Source organism: Columba livia, chromosome 3 (genome assembly GCF_036013475.1).
Source record: "Columba livia isolate bColLiv1 breed racing homer chromosome 3, bColLiv1.pat.W.v2, whole genome shotgun sequence".
Lineage (NCBI taxonomy): Eukaryota > Metazoa > Chordata > Aves > Columbiformes > Columbidae > Columba > Columba livia.
Window position 1 is genome coordinate 1189043 of NC_088604.1, and position 19259 is coordinate 1208301.

At 55.2% G+C, this 19259-nt stretch overlaps 1 protein-coding gene across 2 annotated transcripts in view; it reads right to left on the reverse strand.

Moving 5' to 3' along the window:
• Positions 1–5978: 5978 nt before the first annotated feature.
• SELENOI (selenoprotein I) overlaps positions 5979–19259 on the reverse strand; it is a 31998-nt gene continuing 18717 nt past the window's right edge. Inside the window, exons 4-10 of one of the 2 annotated variants that reach the window (XM_065055480.1) lie at positions 17806–17880; positions 17079–17341; positions 14522–14630; positions 13577–13625; positions 12182–12362; positions 11444–11626; positions 5979–7665 (exon numbers count right to left, since the gene is read on the reverse strand). In XM_065055480.1, coding sequence (XP_064911552.1) covers positions 7549–7665; positions 11444–11626; positions 12182–12362; positions 13577–13625; positions 14522–14630; positions 17079–17341; positions 17806–17880 — 977 coding nt within the window. In that variant the 3' untranslated portion in view covers positions 5979–7548. The remainder of the gene's footprint in view (positions 7666–11443; positions 11627–12181; positions 12363–13576; positions 13626–14521; positions 14631–17078; positions 17342–17805; positions 17881–19259) is intronic. The other variant, XM_065055479.1, reaches the window with a different exon arrangement.

Genomic DNA, 19259 nt, shown 5'->3' on the forward strand with positions numbered 1-19259 from the left:
GTTGAAGGGACCGTTAAATCTCCCCCAGCCCCCCCTGCCATGAGCAGGGACATCTGCACCAGCTCAGGTTGCTCAGAGCCCCGTCCAGCCTGGCCTGGGATGTCTCCAGGGATGGTTCAGCCACCACCTCTCTGGCCAACCTGGGCCAGGCTCTCACCACCCTCAGCACAAACAATTTCATTATATCCATCCTGAATCTCCCTCCTTTAGTTTAAAACCATCACCCCTTGATCTGTCACAACAACCTTGTATCCCAGAATCCCAGAGTGTCAGGGGTTGAAGGGCCCTGGAAAGCTCATCCAGTGCAATCCCCCCATGGAGCAGGAACACCCAGATGAGGTTACACAGGAAGGTGTCCAGGCGGGTTGGAATGTCTGCACAGAAGGAGACTCCACAACCCCCTGGGCAGCCTGGGCCAGGCTCTGCCACCCTCACCCCCAACAAGTTGCTTCTCCTCTTGCAGTGGAACCTCCTGTGTTCCAGTTTGCACCCATTGCCCCTTGTCCTGTCACTGGTTGTCACCAGAAGAGCCTGGCTCCATCCTCCTGACACTCCCCCTTTCCATCTTGATCCCCATGAATGAGTCCCCCCTCATTCTCCTCTTCACCTTTCACGCCCACGTCCTGCTGCTTCCCCACAGCCGCCCCCTCCAGCTGTGACCGACCCCTCGGTGCTCCCGGCTGCTCCACCTGCCTTGCTGCCAAGGAGCGGCCGGCAAGCGAAAGAGCAGCTCTGCACGCCGGCCAGGCTGACCTGCCTCCCGCCACCTCCTTCCCCTCCACGTGCCCCCCAGTCTTGCTGCCGGGGTACAGGATGACTCCCAGGGAGCCGGGGGTCAGCGCTGGTTGCAGAAGTGGCAGAGCAAAGGGGAGAAGCCCACGTGTGAGAGCAGAGCTGTTGGGATGGCGGCGGTTCAGCTAAAGGACGATGCTGCACCCCCTGTGCACCCCGGGCCAGGGTCCCGTTAGCCCCGGAGGGGGGTCCCTGGGCCAGCGCTGCCCATTCCCCGCCACGTCCTCCCTTCCCCGCGGCACAACCGCAGCCGGGCAGCGGCTGAACAAACCCCATCGCTGCGGGGAGAGCGCAGGGAGCTTCTCCACCCGTGCCAAGGAGAGAGGGTGCTCACAGAGGGGCTGGAGTTCCAGGGGAGGTCCCGCGGCCCAAACCTGCCCCTGGTGCTGGGCTGCCCGCTCTGCAGAAAACAACGAGAAACACCATTAAAAGACTTGGAAAATTTTATTCCTTACTGAACTTGAATAGCTTGTTGTTTGGTTTAAACACAATAAATATTTCAGTAATAGCATTTCAAACCCACTGCAGTACCGAAACTCCCAGCGCCGGGACTCTGGGAAGCCAGGGGGGTCCCGGGGCTGCTGCTCACGGCCGGGTGGCTTCACCTGGTGTCTTTGGGGACAACCCTGCCCAGAGGGACCTCGGCTGCAGGGGGGAGCCCAGCAGAGCCCCCCAGCCCCAGGGGAGCCAGGACAGAACTGAACCACAGCAGCAAGCGCATCATTTCCCGGCCCCGGGAAGCCGAGGGCAGCGGCAGCGCCGGCTCTGCAGCCCCGCTGTGCCGGGGGCGGCGGGGACCGAGGTGCAGAGTCCCCTTAGTGCCCCAAAACGCGGCTCTAGAAGGACGAGGCAGCATCAGCAACTCCTTCCCCATGAAAACTGAACAGCAGGTGGACACAGATCACTGAAGATGCCCCAAGGGTTGCAGAGAATCTCCCTGTCCTGTGTTAATAGTGGTAGGAGCCCAGAGGGCAGGGACTGTTTGCAAATCCACCCGGTGCAAGGTTGGGGTGTGAAATGCTGCGGCTCACCCCGTGTCTGCGGTCGATGCTGCTGCCTCAGGTGCAGGGGCAGAGCTGGAGAACGGGGCGATGCAGGACTCGGGCAGAAGCCCAGAGTCAAAACCAGGCTGGGACCACCACCCCTCCCTTCTCCCTTCCCGAGGGGCTGGAGCCAGCGCGGCGGGACCCCGGCCCAAACCAGCGCAGCACAGACCCCGACCCCAACCAGGGTGGCAGGGACCCGGACCCAAACCAGGGCAGCGGGGACCCAGACCCAAACCAGGGCGGCGGAACCCTGACCCAAACCAGGGCAGTGGGACCCCGACCCTAAACCAGGGCAGCGGGGACCCAGACCCAAACCAGGGCAGCAGGGACCCAGACCCAAACCAGTGTCCGCTCTGGTTGAAAGCTTGAGGATGGAGCAGGTCAGGTTCTGGGAGGGAGGGAAGGGGGAGATTCTGGTTAACAAGGTCTCCAAACCTGAAACGCAGCACCAGCTCCTACCAAAGGTCCAGGGCAGACACCGCTGGCTGAGGTGAACGGCACCTTGGAGGGCAAGCGGCGAATTTCACCGAGAAGCTCCGCTCCTGGGGCGCTGACGTCCCAACCGCCTCCTCCAAGACCAGCCTGGAGCCCTCTGACCACACCAAAGGGTCTTCTAGGAACTAACAGAGGCCTCGTCGGGCAGCACAGAGGTCAGCGCAGCGCCCGCCGACACCGCGTCCCACCACCAGCAGCCTCCGCGTCACCGCGACACGGCACAGCGAGGGGGGCAAAAGCAGAACGAGCCAAGTTGGCAATGCCAGGCCAGGGCTGCAGATCCGCGTTCAGCAGAGAATAACGGAGCTCTTAGGTGACCCAGCTCTGAAACCCCCAAGGCGAGGCCGACACACAGCACTGGAAGGTTTGGGGATTACGGTTGCACACGGGGAGGCTGCTGAGCCTCCCACTTCTCAAGCGAGCGATGCACCACAAGCAAAAAGGGACAACTGGGAAAAAGCCTCCACCATGGGGAGGTTCCTGCAGGTCTCAGGACACAGAAACCCCCTGCAGAGCTTTGCTGTGAAAGGAGGTGCCCAGAGCTCAGCTACAGCTTGTGTTTGCAGCACATCAACCGCTCCCTTGGATCTGGGCAGGGAAGAAGAAAGTTCTGAGCTGCTTTCCACGCAGCTGCTTCTCAGAGTCGCCAGGTCTGTCACGAGCGGGCGCAGACGCTCTCAGGGGCTTTGCCAGAACTGACCTGAGCTCAGAACGGCTCCGGGAGCACAAAGCGCAGAACGCGGCGCAGCCGGGAGGTAACGCCAGGCCAGCGCTATTTAAGGAGCTGAACGATCTGTTTCAGAGGCTCAGGAGCTCCCGCTCACACCACGCTGCGCCCCGGCCGCACCTGCGCCAGGTGGCCGATGTTTGTGAGCGGAGAACCCGCTGCTGGGGATGGACGAGGGAGAGAAGAGTTCATGGTGGCACAGACACGCCGGGGGAAGGAAGAAGCTAAAACCACAGTTTGCATTGTGTTTGCACAGCCACGGGTCGGCCACAGTGTTTGGACAGAATCCCAGAGTGTCAGGGGTTGAAGGGCCCTGAAAAGCTCATCCAGTGCAATCCCCCCATGGAGCAGGAACACCCAGATGAGGTTACACAGGAAGGTGTCCAGGCGGGTTGGAATGTCTGCACAGAAGGAGACTCCACAACCCCCTGGGCAGCCTGGGCCAGGCTCTGCCACCCTCACCCCAACAAGTTGCTTCTCCTCTTGCAGTGGAACCTCCTGTGTTCCAGTTTGCACCCATTGCCCCTTGTCCTGTCACTGGTTGTCACCAGAAGAGCCTGGCTCCATCCTCCTGACACTCCCCCTTTCCATCTTGATCCCCAGGAATGAGTCCCCCCTCAGTCTCCTCTTGTCCAGCTCCAGAGCCCCAGCTCCCTCAGCCTTTCAATTATTGTTCACCAACATTGTAAAATGTTTTCAGGGTGACTGCCGCTCTTACCCAAACCCCAGGAGGTTGCAAAACCTGCGCTCGATCATCAGCCCCGGCTCCGCTTGTGAATCCCTGAGCTCGGTCCCTGCGCTGGCACAGAGGCCGGAGCTGTGACACGACCCACGAGAGCGAGACGGCGAAGGCTGCGAGCGAGGCTGCCCCTGCGGCCCACACCGACGTGCTGGGGTGTCCCAAGCCCCCCAAACCCTGCTCCAGAGCAGGGGTGGCGGCACGCGGAGCTGGCAGCGCTGTCACCTCTCCGTCCCAGCGGGTGTGCGGGGGCCGCAGCCCCCCACAGAATCACAGAATCGACTGGGTTGGAAAAGACCTCAGAGATCATCGAGTCCAACCCTTGGTCCAACTCTAGTCTGTTTACTAGATCATGGCACTAAGTGCCATGTCCAGTCTCAGTTTAAAAACCTCCAGGGCTGGTGAGTCCAGCACCTCCCTGGGCAGCCATTCCAATGCCTGATCACTCTCTCTGCAAAGAATTGCTTTCTCATCTCCAGCCTCAGTTTCCCCTGGCAGAGTTGAAGCCCATGGGCCCTTGTCCTATTGCTGATGCCTGGGAGAAGAGCCCAATCCCCACCTGGCTAGAACTGCCCTTCAGGTAGTTCTAGAGAGTGCTGAGCTCAGCTCTAAGCCTCCTCTTCTCCAGACTAAACAAGCCCAGCTCCCTCAGCCTCTCCCCATAGGGCTTGTGTTCCAGTCCCTTCCCCAGTCTTGTTGCTCTTCTCTGGACCCGCTCCAGCACTTCAATCTCTTTCCTGAGCTGAGGGGCCCAGAACTGAACACAACACTCCAGGTGTGGCCTCCCCAATGCAGAGCACAGGGGAAGGATCACTGCCCTTGTCCTGCTGACCACGCTGGTTTGGATACAGGACAGGACACCATTGGCCTTCTTGGCCACCTGGGCACACTGTTGGCTCCTGTTGAGCTTCCTGTCCATTAGTCCCCCCAGGTCCCTTTCTGCCTGGCTGCTCTCCAGCCACTCTGTGCCCAGCCTGGAGCGCTGCAGGGGGTTGTTGTGGCCCAAGGGCAGCACCCGGCACTTGGCCTTGTTGAACTTCATCCCATTGGAATCAGCCCCCGCGCTGGTTCTGTCCTGGTCACGCTCTGTATTGAGATAAAACGTGCAAAACGGATTTAGGAAAGCGTAAGACAGTCTTATTATCAACTCACCGGATCCAACAGTAATTAAGGAAATATGATTAACGCTGTCCCTGGAAGAAGAGACAGCGCAGATCAGCCCTCATACACGGACAGGGGACACGTCCTACCCGGCCTGTCCACAACCCCGTCCCACCGCAAGGACGGAGTCTCAGCAGCAAGGCAGCCACCGTAATCCATCACCCTCAGGCGCTGCTAGCCAGGAATACATTCATTCTTAAGACTTCAAACCATAATTATTAACAAAGAGTTTGTTCCTCAGCAGGCCCCAAGACAATTTGGGCTTTCAATCAAGTTTTTCCATCCCCCCCCAGATTCTGGGAGCAGAAATCGCTTGATTTCTCACAGCCCAAAGCAACCACCCCCCCAGCTCCGCAGCACGAGCGGAGAACAGTCGGGTGTGCTGAGACCGGTTCTGCTCCCGCCCCGCTCTGACGCTACAGACAACAAACCTGGTTTCCAGCACTGACTCCAGGACATATTGTTCTAGTTTCAAGGTACAATAAACGAAGGCACCACAATCTCAGACTCTCCAAAGATAAAGCCCGTGCGGATAAGAAATGGTTCCAGTTTTTAAAGGAGATCTCTCTCCTACAGCACGACAAATTTGCTGCTTTTTGGAGGGGAAGCGCTGCTTCCACACGGTTGCAACTTCACAAAGGGGTTTTTCGGGGTATATTACGTGCCACAAACCAGCTCATTGCCAGGTGAAACAACGGACAACCAGCGTGTGACCGGGCAAAGCCACAGCCGAAACTTTGAGATGATCCACCCAGTGACGGATGGGACGGGACACACTCAAGTCGGGGCTCAGCGATCCCCTGGTCCTGCAAACACACAACTAGAAAGTGAACCGACCAACCTCCGCTTTTTATCAGTGCTGGGCGCACGACTTGGCGACCTGAACGCGTCCCGTGGACAAGCACTGCGTCCCGTTTTAAGACTCCCTGGAATTCTTGTGCGTGACTTGAGTTCATCTCCCTTCACCATTATCACATTTCATTAACCCACAATAGTGAAAAACTCAAGCGCAGCCCGGTTCGTTTGTACACTGTTTGTTTTTTTTTCTCTGTACAACATCAGTAAAATAGGAGTAAGCTACTTTATCAAAGAAACTCTGGAACCCGCTTGTCCCCTCTCCCGGCTGAGGCGCCGGCCCCGCAGGACGTACCGTGACCCAGCAGCGTTTCAAGCCTCATCGTCTGCGCGACAACGATGCCGATTTACAAAAGAAAACACAAAGCATTAAATAGTAGTTACAGTTGGAAGGTTTCCCGAAGCAGGAGGAGCCTTCACCTGCCGGAGGAAAACGCAGCGACCAAGCGTCTACGAGCCACGTTGCACAATCATCAGTGTATAAGCGACTTTGTTCCCATGGTAGATTATACATATGCACAATCTGCTGTGCTTGTTCGCTTCGGGATGCAGCCGTTCCAGAGCCTGGGTTTAAGCTACACTCTTCATTCAAGCACAGGTCTTCATTAAATAAAGCGAATAGAAAAGAAAATCAGCATTCGGTCTTCACCACCCCACTCTAACTCAATTACAAAAACTAATTAATTAAAAAAAAAATAAATCAATGCAAACATGTCTGTTACAAACGCACAGTAAACACATCTATCCCTGGATGAGACGTGCAGCCGCCGAGGACGCCGCCTGCGAAAACAAAAGCGGTATCTGGAAAGGACCCCGCGACGCGCGCCCGTGACTCTCGGAAGGTGCACACACGACACTTAAGGTGCTTCTCCACGCGGGGAACTTGCTGCCCTGGGTGGGCGGTGGATGGAAGGGGGATGTGCGGCCCCAGCCCGGCTCAGGCAGCGCCTAATGACCCGAAACAGCGAGTTCATCCTGGTGGGAAGGGGGGCAGGCTGGTGTAAACCAATTTCTGCCGCTGAGCCCCCTCCCAGGCGGGGAACACAGACAGACGGACAGGAACGCGGCCAAGATGTGGTCCTGGGTACCCACAGCTTGAGCTGGGGAGCCAGCAGCCGCCTTCCCCCTGTTACAGGAAGCTGAGCCCTGGTGTTTCTAAGCCCAACAAGTAGAATATTACTAGGATTTTTTTGTGTGTTCTTCTTTAAAAAAAAAAATAAGAGGCGCAAGTATTTCCCCGAATAGGTGAGTGCAGGAAGGCAGAGACCGGAGAGGGTGGGAGAACTGTCCCCATCTGCTCCCGAAGCCGGGACCGGGGCTGTCTCGCAGGATTAGGGACAGACAGGACCCCCCGAGCGCCGGGACGTTCCCCTGACCCTGCACACATCAGCTGTTCCGTTGGGTTCGGTGACAGATCACGACGCTTCGCTCAGGTAAAGCCATTTGCACCCCCAACCGGCTTCACCTGAGCGAGAGCTGCAGTTTGAGGTTTCACTGGGAACATTCAGCTGGTCTAATATACAGTAATAGTGACCCGAAAGGCTACCCCTCCTTGTCCAGTTTCACCAAAAAACGACAGTTTGCATTCATCGAAGAGCAGCGGAGGCTGCGCCGTACCAGTCCTGCCCGGCTGCACCGGGTACCGTGCGGACTTTGCCCTGATGTCTGTCCAGAGGATCGGTTTAGATCTGTGGCGATGGTTGAAGTTATTTACAGGTATTTGCAGCAGTTATTTACAGTACTTCTGCGGATCGCAAGCCGATTTTCTCTTCTTCCACTCCTAGTCAATCTGGCGTGGGCTTCTTTAGCGAGAAGGGCCGTATATTGAAGTGCCTGCTCAGCTGGCTCACCTGGGGACAAAGAACACAACGGGACGGCGTTAGAGAGGCTGGAGGGATGAGCAGGAATCACAGGGCGGTTTGGGTGGGAAGGGACCGTTAAAGCCCCCCCTGCCATGACAGGGACATCTGCACCAGCTCAGGGTGCTCAGAGCCCCGTCCAGCCTGGCCTGGGATGTCTCCAGGGATGGTTCATCTACCACCTCTCTGGCCAACCTGGGCCAGGCTCTCACCACCCTCAGCACAAACCATTTCTGCATCATCTCCGGCCTGAATCTCCCTCCTTTAGTTTAAAACCTGTCAGGGATTGGCTCAAGGAGCGTGGACATGAGTCCACCGAGCAACTGTACGAGCAGAGCCCATTTTAGTTGACATAAGTGGGCCTTAGTTAGCTTGTCTATTAGGCCATGGGAAAGGGGGGAACAGAAAAGTACTAACTAAGGCAGGGTCAGGATATCCTTGAAGAGATAAGAGTCAGAAGAATGCGGGATGCGCATAGCTAGCTAAACCCAAGTAGGTGGAGTAAGTAAATGTAAGCTTTTAGTGCTTAGCCTATTAGATAGAGACAAGTATGCATAATTATGGTATTTGGTATAAATGCACACTATCTCGGGCAATAAAGTTGAATCATGCTTTATCACTCATATTGAGTCGGCCTGCATGTTTTCTTCAGCCGCGTACTCGCAAAAACCATCATCCCTTGTCCTATCACAACAGGTCCTGCTCAAAAGTCTGTCCCATCTTTCTTCTCAGCCCCTTTCAAGCACTGAAAGGCCGCACTAAGGTCTCCCCAGAGCTTCTCTTCTCCAGCTGAACACCCCAACTCTCAGCCTGTCCCCCAGCAGAGCAAAGCGAGCAGAGCACCAGACCAGTTCCCTGTATGGCTGACAAAGCTCTGCCACCTTGCCATACCAGCTTCCCCACCATTGCCCACCCCACATGCACAGCAGACCTGGACCTGTGCTCTGGGGCCAGCCAGGCTGCCCTGCCCCGGACCTGAGCCCTGTCCCAGTGGGGGACAAGCAGGAATGTGGCCCCGCGAGGTGCAGCTTTGCTCCCCCAGCTTCCCAAGGGACAGGCCGTGCTGCCCAGGACCAGACTCACCTGCACCCTGTGCTCCTCAAGAGCAGGAGGCAGAGACATCAGAGCACAGGGTGAAACCCTGCGTGCCCGGGCTGCTGCTCCCTCGCTGCCCCTCCCAGGAGAATTGTTAATATTTTGCATAAATTAATTTGCTAATCTCAAATATGAATGTGAAAAAATGCTCCCTGACTCCATTTACTCCCCTGTAGTGACAGGACAAGGGGTGACGGTTTTAAACTAAAAAAGGAAGAAATTGTTTGTGCTGAGGGTGGTGAGAGCCTGGCCCAGGTTGGCCAGAGAGGTGGTAGATGAACCATCCCTGAGACATCCCAGGCCAGGCTGGACGGGGCTCTGAGCAACCTGAGCTGGTGCAGATGTCCCTGCTCATGGCAGGGGGCGATGGGCGAGATTTAACGGTCCCTCCAACCCAAACCATCCTGGGGTTTTGCAATTTGATGATTTGCAATTCAAACTGGAGGTCGAGTACTTTGCATTGCCCATGAACACACACGGGAGGGTCACAGAGCGGAGGTGACCCCGGCGCCAGGTTTTTGGAGCAGCAGCAGCGGCTGAGCTGGGCACAGCGTCCGGGCAGGTTCATCCCCAGTCGTTACTCCCAAAGTCAGAGCAGTTTGGGATTATGTTCCACTCACAGAGCCTTAGAAGGCTCTTCAGCTCAATAAAAGCTCTTATATCCTAAAATAGAAGACCGCCCAGATGGGCACTTGGAAAACTGGAGGCAGGGGGAAGGAGAGGAACAGAAATTCATGGGAGCAGAGCACCCAGCAGCTCGCGGCAGCGGCCGGGCGAGCCCGGGCAGGCAGGATTACACCACCCGGTCATCCCTGTCTCCAGCTATGATCCCGAGACCCAATTTATTTAAGCTTCTTAGCTATTCAAATCCTTCTTGCATAGAAACCTCATTACGCTAATTGGAAAGACAAGACAACCTGGCTATTACTTCTTTGCTGTAATTACAGTTCAAACTGGACTCTGGAGGGTCCACATTAAGAGCTGGGGGTCCCAGGGGATGGGGCTCCCCAGGAGGGTGTTGGTCACAGACCCCCAGGCTGGCTGGGGTTGAAGGGACCTCTGGCGACCCCCCAGTCCAACCCAGCTGCTCACACAGGGTCACAGAGCAGATCACACAGGTGGGTCCAGGGGGTTTGAATGTCTCAGAGCAGGAGACTCCACACCCGCTCTGGGCAGCCTGGGCCAGGCTCTGGCACCTCCCAGCAAACAAGTTTCTGCTCATGTTCACATGGAGCCTCCTGTGTTTCAGTCTGTGCCCGGTGCCCCTCACCCTGGCGTTGGGCACCACTGAACAGAGTCTGGTCCATCCTCTGACACCCACCCTGACATATTGATCCATTGATCACATCCCTCTCAGCTTCTCTTCTCCAGCTCAACAGCCCCAGCTCTCTCAGTCTCCTCAGCACAAAGACGCTCCAGACCCCTCAGCATCTCTTTTAAGCCTTGCCCAGCTCCTCAGCAGCTTCGTGGGACATTCCTAATGGGACTTGGTCTCCTCTGAGTTTGTTTTCTCTCTTAATCCAAACTCAGGTAGTCAGCATGGGGAGCAGAGCAGTCCCTGGATCTCCACGCAGCCCTTGCAGGAGCCACTGCAGCTGCGGTGTCCCCATGTCCCCTTGCAGGGACGCCCCCCATCCGTCCTGGCTCTCCCAGTGACTCCAGCGCAGAGCACGTCTGCGAGGTCACAGATTGGACTCAGCAGCCAGAGTAACAACAACAGACATTTAACTTTTTATACCAAAGCTCCCAAATTAAGCTGTCCTGCCCCACGTGCACACATGGCATCTGCTGGAGCCGCCCCTCCCATGGCCCAGGGTGCGGGTCACCCACGCTGGCTCAAATACACCCACGCTGTTCCCCAAGCTGCAGCCAGACCAAGTTAAACACGGCAGCAGAGATGTGAGTGCTTCTTTTCAACTAATATCCGATACTACAGCCTCTCTGTCACACAGTGTGAAGTGTCTCTCAAACCCCTGTGACAAGCACAGCACGGCCAGCCGGGCAGGGGGGATTGTCCCGCTCTGCTCTGCGCTGGGGCGGCCTCACCTGCAGCATTCACTGTGTGCAGGGCTGGGGACACAGGAGAAAAGGAGATACAGCTGCTGGAGAGTGTCCAGAAGAGGCTGCGAAGTTGGTGGAGGTTTGGAGGGGAAGCCGTGTGAGCAGCGGCTGCAGTCCCTGGGTTTGCTCAGCTGGAGCAGAGCAGACTGAGGGCAGAGCTCATGGGCTGCAGGATCCTCAGCAGGAGCAGGAGGGGCAGGCTGAGCTCTGCTCTGTGACAGTGACAGAGCCCAGGGAACGGCAGGAGATGTGCCAGGGAGGGGCAGTGGGACATGAGGAAAAGGTTCTTCCCCCAGAGGTGCTGGACACTGAACAGGCTCCCCAGGGAGGTGTCACGGCCCCAACCTGACAGTGTTCAACAAGAGACTGGACACCGTCCTCAGACACACGGGGTGACCTGTGGGGTGTCCTGTGCAGGGACAGCAGTGGGACTCCATGATCCTGTGGGTCCCTCCAGCTCAGGACATTCTGTGATTACACCTCGTGTCAGGAAGCAGCTCCGGTTTTGCACGGCCACAGCCGGCACGAGCAGAGCTCGGCGCTCCCAGTTATCCTCCGCAACATTCCCATTTTTAAGCACCAAGCCCCAATCCCCCGCGCTGAGTTCACCTACCACGACCACCCCGTAGTGGATGTGCGCCAGGGTGAGGAAAGCGGTGAGCAGGTAGAGGAGAAGCGTTTCGCTGTTGGGCGCGAGCCCGGCCAGCACCACGGCCAGCACGGCCGCGATGGGGAGCAGCATCCAGTTGAGAGGCTGGCAGCGCGTGCTGCTCATCTGACAGACGATCAGTTGGCACTGCGGGAAGAGAACGTGGTCAGAACTCACGCCCGGAGTCGATTCTGCAAGCCCAGAGCTGTCCGGAGCGCAGAGAGGCTGGTCGCACACCTACACGTATTGATTGTCAGTGCTTACAACTACCATCACGCGGTTTCCCCGAGCTTCTCACTTTCTTTGCTTTGTTAAGGCCTCCAGCAAGCACAGGCGCAATATGCAGCAAAATCACATTTGTACTAAAGCTTTAGCCCCCCAGTTTAAAGTTTATACCCCAAAAGAAGCAAGAAGTCCTTCTGTATTAGCAGTTTGCCATTCACAACACAACGCATGTGTGTGTGAACACACTCAATTTAACCAATTCTCTGGTTTCTCAAGAGAGAACTGCAGCACAAAATTTGCAGATCCCAAGCCCTGTCTGCTTCCCGGTTTGTTCTCTCAATCATAGCAAAAGAGAAGTTAGATAAATCTTCACATGTCCCCTCCTCACATTTGAGCTGGTCCTTTTTAATCCCTGCCTCCCGAGGGTCCTGACACTTGTCAGGGGATAAACCGGAGCAGAAAGCAAAAGCCACTTACAGAAATGTTAGCGAAGGCTGTTCCAACCATGAAGTAGAAGAGCCTGGGATGGACCTCCAGGATGTCTGTGGGGGACATGAAGATCCACGTGGTGCAGAGCAGGAAGAGCAACACTGGGGACACCAGCGGCAGCATGATCTCATACACAGAGTGGTGCTTCAAGGTGTTGTTTTTATAGGCCCTGAAATGCAAAGGAGTGAAAATAGATGGAGCCGCAGCCCACGCTGCCTTCAGAGAGGGCTGCAAAGTGTCATCGGCTGTTCTGCTGCAGATCATAGAATGATTTTGGTTGGAAAAGCCCCTCAGGATCGTCGAGTCCAACTGTTCACAGAATCCCAGAGTGTCAGGGGTTGAAGGGCCCTGGAAAGCTCATGCAGTGCAATCCCCCGTGGAGCAGGAACACCCAGATGAGGTTACACAGGAAGGTGTCCAGGCGGGTTGGAATGTCTGCACAGAAGGAGACTCCACAACCCCCTGGGCAGCCTGGGCCAGGCTCTGCCACCCTCACCCCAACAAGTTGCTTCTCCTCTTGCAGTGGAACCTCCTGTGTTCCAGTTTGCACCCATTGCCCCTTGTCCTGTCCCTGGTTGTCACCAGAAGAGCTTGGCTCCATCCTCCTGACACTCTCCCTTTCCACATTGATCCCCAGGAATGAGTCCCCCCTCAGTGTCCTCTTGTCCAGCTCCAGAGCCCCAGCTCCCTCAGCCTTTCCTCCCACGGGAGATGCTCCACTCCCTCCAGCATCTTGGTGGCTGCGCTGGACTCTCTGCAGCAGTTCCCTGTCCTGCTGGAACTGAGGGGCCACAACTGGACACAAGATTCCAGGTGTGGTCTCCCCAGGGCAGAGCAGAGGGGCAGGAGAACCTCTCTCGACTATCACCCCACCCCTGTCCCTGCCCCATGTCCTGAGAACCTCATGTCTGTCTGTCCAACCCTCCAGGGCTGGTGACTCCAGCACTGCCCTGGGCAGCCTGTTCCAATGCCCCACAGCCCTTTGGGAAAGAAATTGTTCCCCAGACCCAACCTCAGCCTCCCCTGGCACAAACTGAGGCTGTTTCTTTGTGGCTGTTCTCCAGGCTGACCCCCCAGGTCCCTCAGCTGCTCCCATCACACTCATGCTCCAAATTAATGAAGCACCTGCTTGTCTGGCTTGTGACCAACAGGACAAACCCAAAAAAGCTGGAGGCCCTTCTGCAAGACCCAGCTGAGCAGCCCGCCAGCCCGCTGCTCCCAGTACACCCTGCAAACTGGGACTTGCTGGTGCATCAGAGCCACTTTACGACACTGAGGACACTCATCTGGAAACGATTAAGGAAACCGAGTTCTCAGAGGCTTTGGAGGCTCTCACAAAGGTGCTGGGGCAGGTTGGGAAGCTTGAGGGCAGAAAACACTCACTTGTAGAAGTTGTAGAGGCTCATGGGCAGCGTCACGGTGAGCGCACAAGCTGGAAGAGAAAGAGCCGCGTTAGTGGCCCGTGACACAGGCAGCCCATCATGTGCAGCCGCAGCCGGCTGGGTGTGCTCTGCTCTGCAACACATACAGCTCCGAAGCGCACCAGGAACAGCTCGGCACGTTTAAAAGCAGGCGCTCGGAACTCTTGTCCAAAGAGTTTTAATTACAAGTTAAGGTCTGCTGTAAATGAAAGACATTGCCATTTTTAAAAGTTGCGTTAATGAGCCCAGTATTATGCTTCAAACAGTTTAATTACAACATTGCCTTCAATGAGACAAACTCCACAAGTGGCGTGGCTGCGCACAACAGAGTTTTCAGCCTTCACAATAAAGCCCATTTGCCATTTCTCCCACAGTTCTCGTTGTGCAAAAAAAGGAGTTCTTGTCATTTAACTTGACAAATGATACAAAGAGTCTTAGACTTGGAAGTTCTGGAGCTCAATAGGAAACATCTGCTACACTCAAACCCCTCAGAGTCTATCGCGACCCTTTCCGTGTTTATCTGCCTTTAAGTGTTTTACCAGAGCTGCAAATAGTCCTGGTTTTAATAACCCAGCTCCTACCCAAGCGCACAAGAGCAGCCAGTGTAGGCACTGTGCTCTTTCATAGGGGAAAAGTGTGTTTACTATTAAAATATGATGTTCTTCAGCTACCAAAGGCAAGCTGGGAATATCCACCTGATTAAGAAAAGTGCAAGCATTACATTTAACACAACAATTCAATTCGATTTGAGATTAAGTAGTTACAATTAACGCCTAAAAAGGCAAACAGATGAAGCAAAATTAAACAGAGCAAGAACATCTGAATAAGCGTTATCATAGAATTAAGACATTTGGTTGCGTTAAAAAGGTGGAGTTTAAAAGACAGGCTTCAACATGGAGTTTCTTACCAATAATCATTGTAGTGAATAGGTCTCTATATAAGAAATTAAACAGGAAAGGTGCATACCAGGCCTCAACTCCCACAACGGCTGTCACTATGTAGACAATTGAAATGGTCTGAAAGAGAACACAGGACAAACCGGCGTGAGTGAGAGCACGGGACGCCGGGGAGCACAGCAGGACAGGGGCTGCGGGAAAGGCAGCTCCGGGAGCGGGTTCTGAGCTGCACCGGGGCAGTGCTAACCTAGGGCAGCAAGGAGAAAATAAAACACAGAACTAAAAATCCACAAACACCCCATGTTACAAGATGAGGTCTAATAAGTGCAAGAGCTGCTGAGAAGGACATAGAAACACACGATGGTTTGGGTTGAAGGGACCATTAAAGCTCCCCCAGTCCCCCTGCCATGAGCAGGGACATCTGCACCAGCTCAGGTTGCTCAGAGCCCCGTCCAGCCTGGCCTGGGATGTCTCCAGGGATGGTTCATCTACCACCTCTCTGGCCAGCCTGGGCCAGGCTCTCACCACCCTCAGCACAAACAATTTCTGCATCATGTCCGGCCTGAATCTCCCTCCTTTAGTTTAAAACCATCACCCCTTGTCCTGTCACAACAGGTCCTGCTCAAAAGTCTGTCCCCATCTTTCTTCTCAGCCCCTTTTAAGCACTGAAAGGCTGCACTCAGGTCTCCCCGGAGCTTCTCTTCTCCATCTGAACACCCCAACTCTCTCAGCCTGTCCCCAGCAGAGCTGTTCCAGCCTCGGGTCATTCCTGGGGCTCCTCTGGCCCCTCTCCAGCAGGACACGAGCAGGAGCTGCTCCTTGAGCGGGAGCCAAGATGCCCTCGCACAGCTCCAACTCACGAGGTGCCTGAAGCACAGAGAGACACAAATTTTATATCACGAACTGCAGTGACCAACTCTGGCGGCTTTGTCTGGGACTCTTTCTTATCCATCTGCTGAAGCAATCCCAGGGAAAAGCTCACGAGCTTTAACAGGAGCCCTGCAGCGGGTGAAACTCGCTGTAGGGTGGCTTAGCCCCCCAGCCCCTGCCTTTCTGCAACAGGGAGAGAGCTGAAAGCATTAGGGTTAAGCAATGTTTTTGGAGAAAGGGGTCAGAGCATAGTCAGAGGGGACAAGCTACAGTCTCTTGTTACTAGCAGAGATGATTACTGCAATTAATGCAATTGTTGCAGTTCCTGGCTAGGAAGGACGGCCATCAGCAGTAAAGGTGAACTGTATCATCCAGAGCTTATAAGCACAGAATCAATTTGGTTGGAAAAGACCCTCAAGATCATCGAGTCCAACCATTCCTCACTCCTGTCCCTGCCCCATGTCCTGAGAACCTCATGTCCGTCTGTCCAGCCCTCCAGGGCTGGTGACTCCAGCACTGCCCTGGGCAGCCTGTTCCAATGCCCCACAGCCCTTTGGGGCAGAAATTGTTCCCACATCCAACCTCAACCTCCCCTGGGCAACTTGAGGCCGTTTCCTCTGCTCCTGGCGCTTGTTCCTGGGGAGCAGAGCCCGACCCCCCTGGCTCCAAGCTCCTTTCAGGCAGTTCAGAGATCAGAAGGTCTCCCCTCAGCTCCTGTTCTCCAGCTGAACCCCCAGGTCCCTCAGCCGCTCCATCACACTTGTGCTCCAGCCCCTCACCAGCTCTATTCCCTTCTCTCCACTCGCTCCAGCACCTCAAGGCCTTTCCTGGTGTGAGGGGCCCAGAACTGCCCCAGGATTGGCGGTTTGGCCTCCCCAGGTCCAGCACAGGGACGGTCACTGCCCTGGGCCTGCTGGCCACACCAGTGCTGGGACCAGCCAGGATGCTGGTGGCCTCTTGGCCACCTGGGCACACACTGGCTTGCTCCCAGCTCTGGTGGGCTCTTCAGAGCTTCGCGCAGACAAGGGAGAGACGGACACACCAAAGGGTTCATCACTGTCAGTCCCAACAGCCACTGCCCGGTTACTGCGGCACAGAGGGGCAGCTCCCCAGGAGCCTCTGCTCCAGGCACAGTGATTAATGTGCCAATTAGTTACTGTACTTCATTCTGACACACATCCTGCTCGGCCCACAAGATACCCCAAACTTCTAGACTTGAATGTGTGCACGTTGGCCTAATGCAGGAAACTAATTAGAGCAATGATTTAGGTGGCCAAGACCTGCCTCTTAGGGCAGCAGAAGCCAGGCAGAGGAAACACAATGCAAGATCCATTCTTTAAGCTTCATTCTTTGTCGATAGCTCACCCACAAAAGCTACTCGGAACAAAATGAAAATGCACAAACCTCCTAGGATTTAATGGGTTTTGAGCAGTCGAACCGTAGTGCCACGTGACATGTTTCTGAGCAATTTCAGCTCAAAGTCACGCAAGTCTTGGAGAGCTCCTCCTCCTCCACAACGCCTGGAGACAGACACCCACCTCCAGCCAGCGTTGCCGTGACCCAGTTCTGAGGTTTCGGGCATGTAGCAGAGCTGTGGGCACCCCTCGCACCCCTCGGCCAGCACTACTGCACCCCAGGCACGTTACTGGTTTATTCAGGCTCTGCGGAAGCCGAGGAGCGGCCGTGGTCGGTACTTACCACCTGGCTGATGTCGTATCCCCAGGGCAGGAAGAGAATCCCTGTGTTATACTTCTCCCAGTGGGAGAGGATGAATGAAAACAAGACCACCCATAAGAGGAGGTAGAGAACGAAGACACTGACACCCGTGGAGCCCCGTCCGAAGGTGGAGTAAACCGTCACGACAAAGTACACGCAGGCCCAGCTGTCCAGGCCGTGGTCGAAGAGCTCTCCCAGGGGCGTGCTGGAGTTGGTCCGGCGAGCCTGTTTCCCATCCACGCCATCTGCAAAGAGAAAAAGGAGAAACGGGGTTTCGCTGGACACCCCCACGCAGAGCAAGGGGCCAGTCTGCGCTGACGAAGGGTGCAGCCAGCGAACAGCAGCTCTCACCACCTCCGTCCTCTAACGGGGAGGGCACTTCCCAGCCCTTGCTCTACTTGAAGCTGAAAAATGCAATGAAGTCTGGCGAGATTATATTTATTTATTTAAAACAGACTAAAGACAGCATTTCACAATTCATCTTCAAGTCAGCTCCAGCATCCTCCTTTCACATCAGCTGCTCTGGTACAACATCCTTTATCCACTTTGCAAAGTAGCTCCCAAAAACTGCTCCAGCAGCTCGAGCAGGATTGGATTAGTGGGTGGCACAAGCCCAGACTCCGAGATTTCTCAGCAGGCTCAGACATGAGGTGCAGCCGCAGCACGGACAGACGACAGACACAAACCCCTCAATCCGCTGAAGTCTTACCTAACGTGTAGGCCATGAAGTTGAGCAGACCCACAATGATCCACACTCCGCTCGGAACGTGCTGGTGATCGGGAGCTGCGGAGATCAGAAAGACCCAAGTCAGGACAGCTCAGTACGGGCTTTCCATGGGTTTATTTTGGCACAGGAGGCACAGCAACACGGACCGGAGCTCACCGAGACAAAGCACCTACACAACTCAGTGAAACTGAGACGTTAGCTTAGCTGTCTGCAACTCGGGGAGCCCAAGGGTGCATTTGGAAACAGAAGGAAGAGGCACAGCTTGTTGGCAGCAGCCTCACAGGAGCCCATGGAGATCTGCGGGGAACAGCGATTCTGTGAAATCACAGAACACCAGGTTGGAAGGGACCTCAAGGACCATCTGGTCCAACCTTTCTCGGTAAAGCCTCGTCTAGCCAAGCTGGCCCAGCACCCTGTCCAGCTGAATCTTCAATGTGTCCAATGCTGGGGAACCCACCTGGGGAGATTATTCGAATGGCTGATTGCTCTCAGTGTGAAAATGTCGCCTCCTGTTTCCCTGCAGCAGCACCACGGTGCCTTTCCCGTGACAAATGGAGGGCATCACCTCCACGAAACCACCCAAGGAGGAGGGAAGGCACAAGCTTCTGCGGGCCAGCAAGGTGAAAGGTTGTCTTTCCAAACAGGACATGTGTAACACCTATGGAAAAGGGTCCCAGAGCACAGCCCAAGTTTCTGGACATCTGATGTCCTGGGGATTCTCCCACTGAGCTTCCTCCCCTGACCTGCCACTGTCAGCTTTTCTTCCTTCAGCTCAGGGACCAAGACCCAGTTTAAACCTTAGCTAACAGCCACGGATGCAACCCGAGCTTTTGGAAGCCTGGCATATTAAAAACCAATCCTTGTCTGCCTACCGATAAAGGCAACCACAAGAAACTGGGATTTCTCCCACTTAACTGTGTTTTGACGATAGGCCCAGTTTTAGAAGAACTAGAACTCTGAGCAACCTGAACTAAACGTGGCAGGGGGAGAAAGAGGAAAATATAGAGAGGAAGCTATTGATAAGTGATGGATGTTCTCATGCTGTATTAATGTTTTTCTTGGGACACCCCCATGGGGAAGGGGACACAACTGAACTGTGGGATTCATGAACAGACGAACATGGGTCCTGTTAGAAAGTTCAAAGCTGTGCACATCCTTATGCAGAATGGTGAAAGGATTTTTGCCTTTGTTAGTCCGAATGTGGTGCTGGCGGGTTGTCTGCAAAAGGGCAATTAGCTGGGATGCAAAGAACCAGGCTCCACCTGCTGACTGCAGCGAAACAGGGTTTCCCACATAACCCCACCTGATTTTAAAATGAGGGCACTGGGTTCTTGTCTGCTCTGTAGGCAGAGATGATTCCTACTCAAGATCCCAGCCTTTTCCTCCTCTCTCATGTTCGGACAAGTCCTTATTGTGAAGCCCAGCGAGTTCGGCCC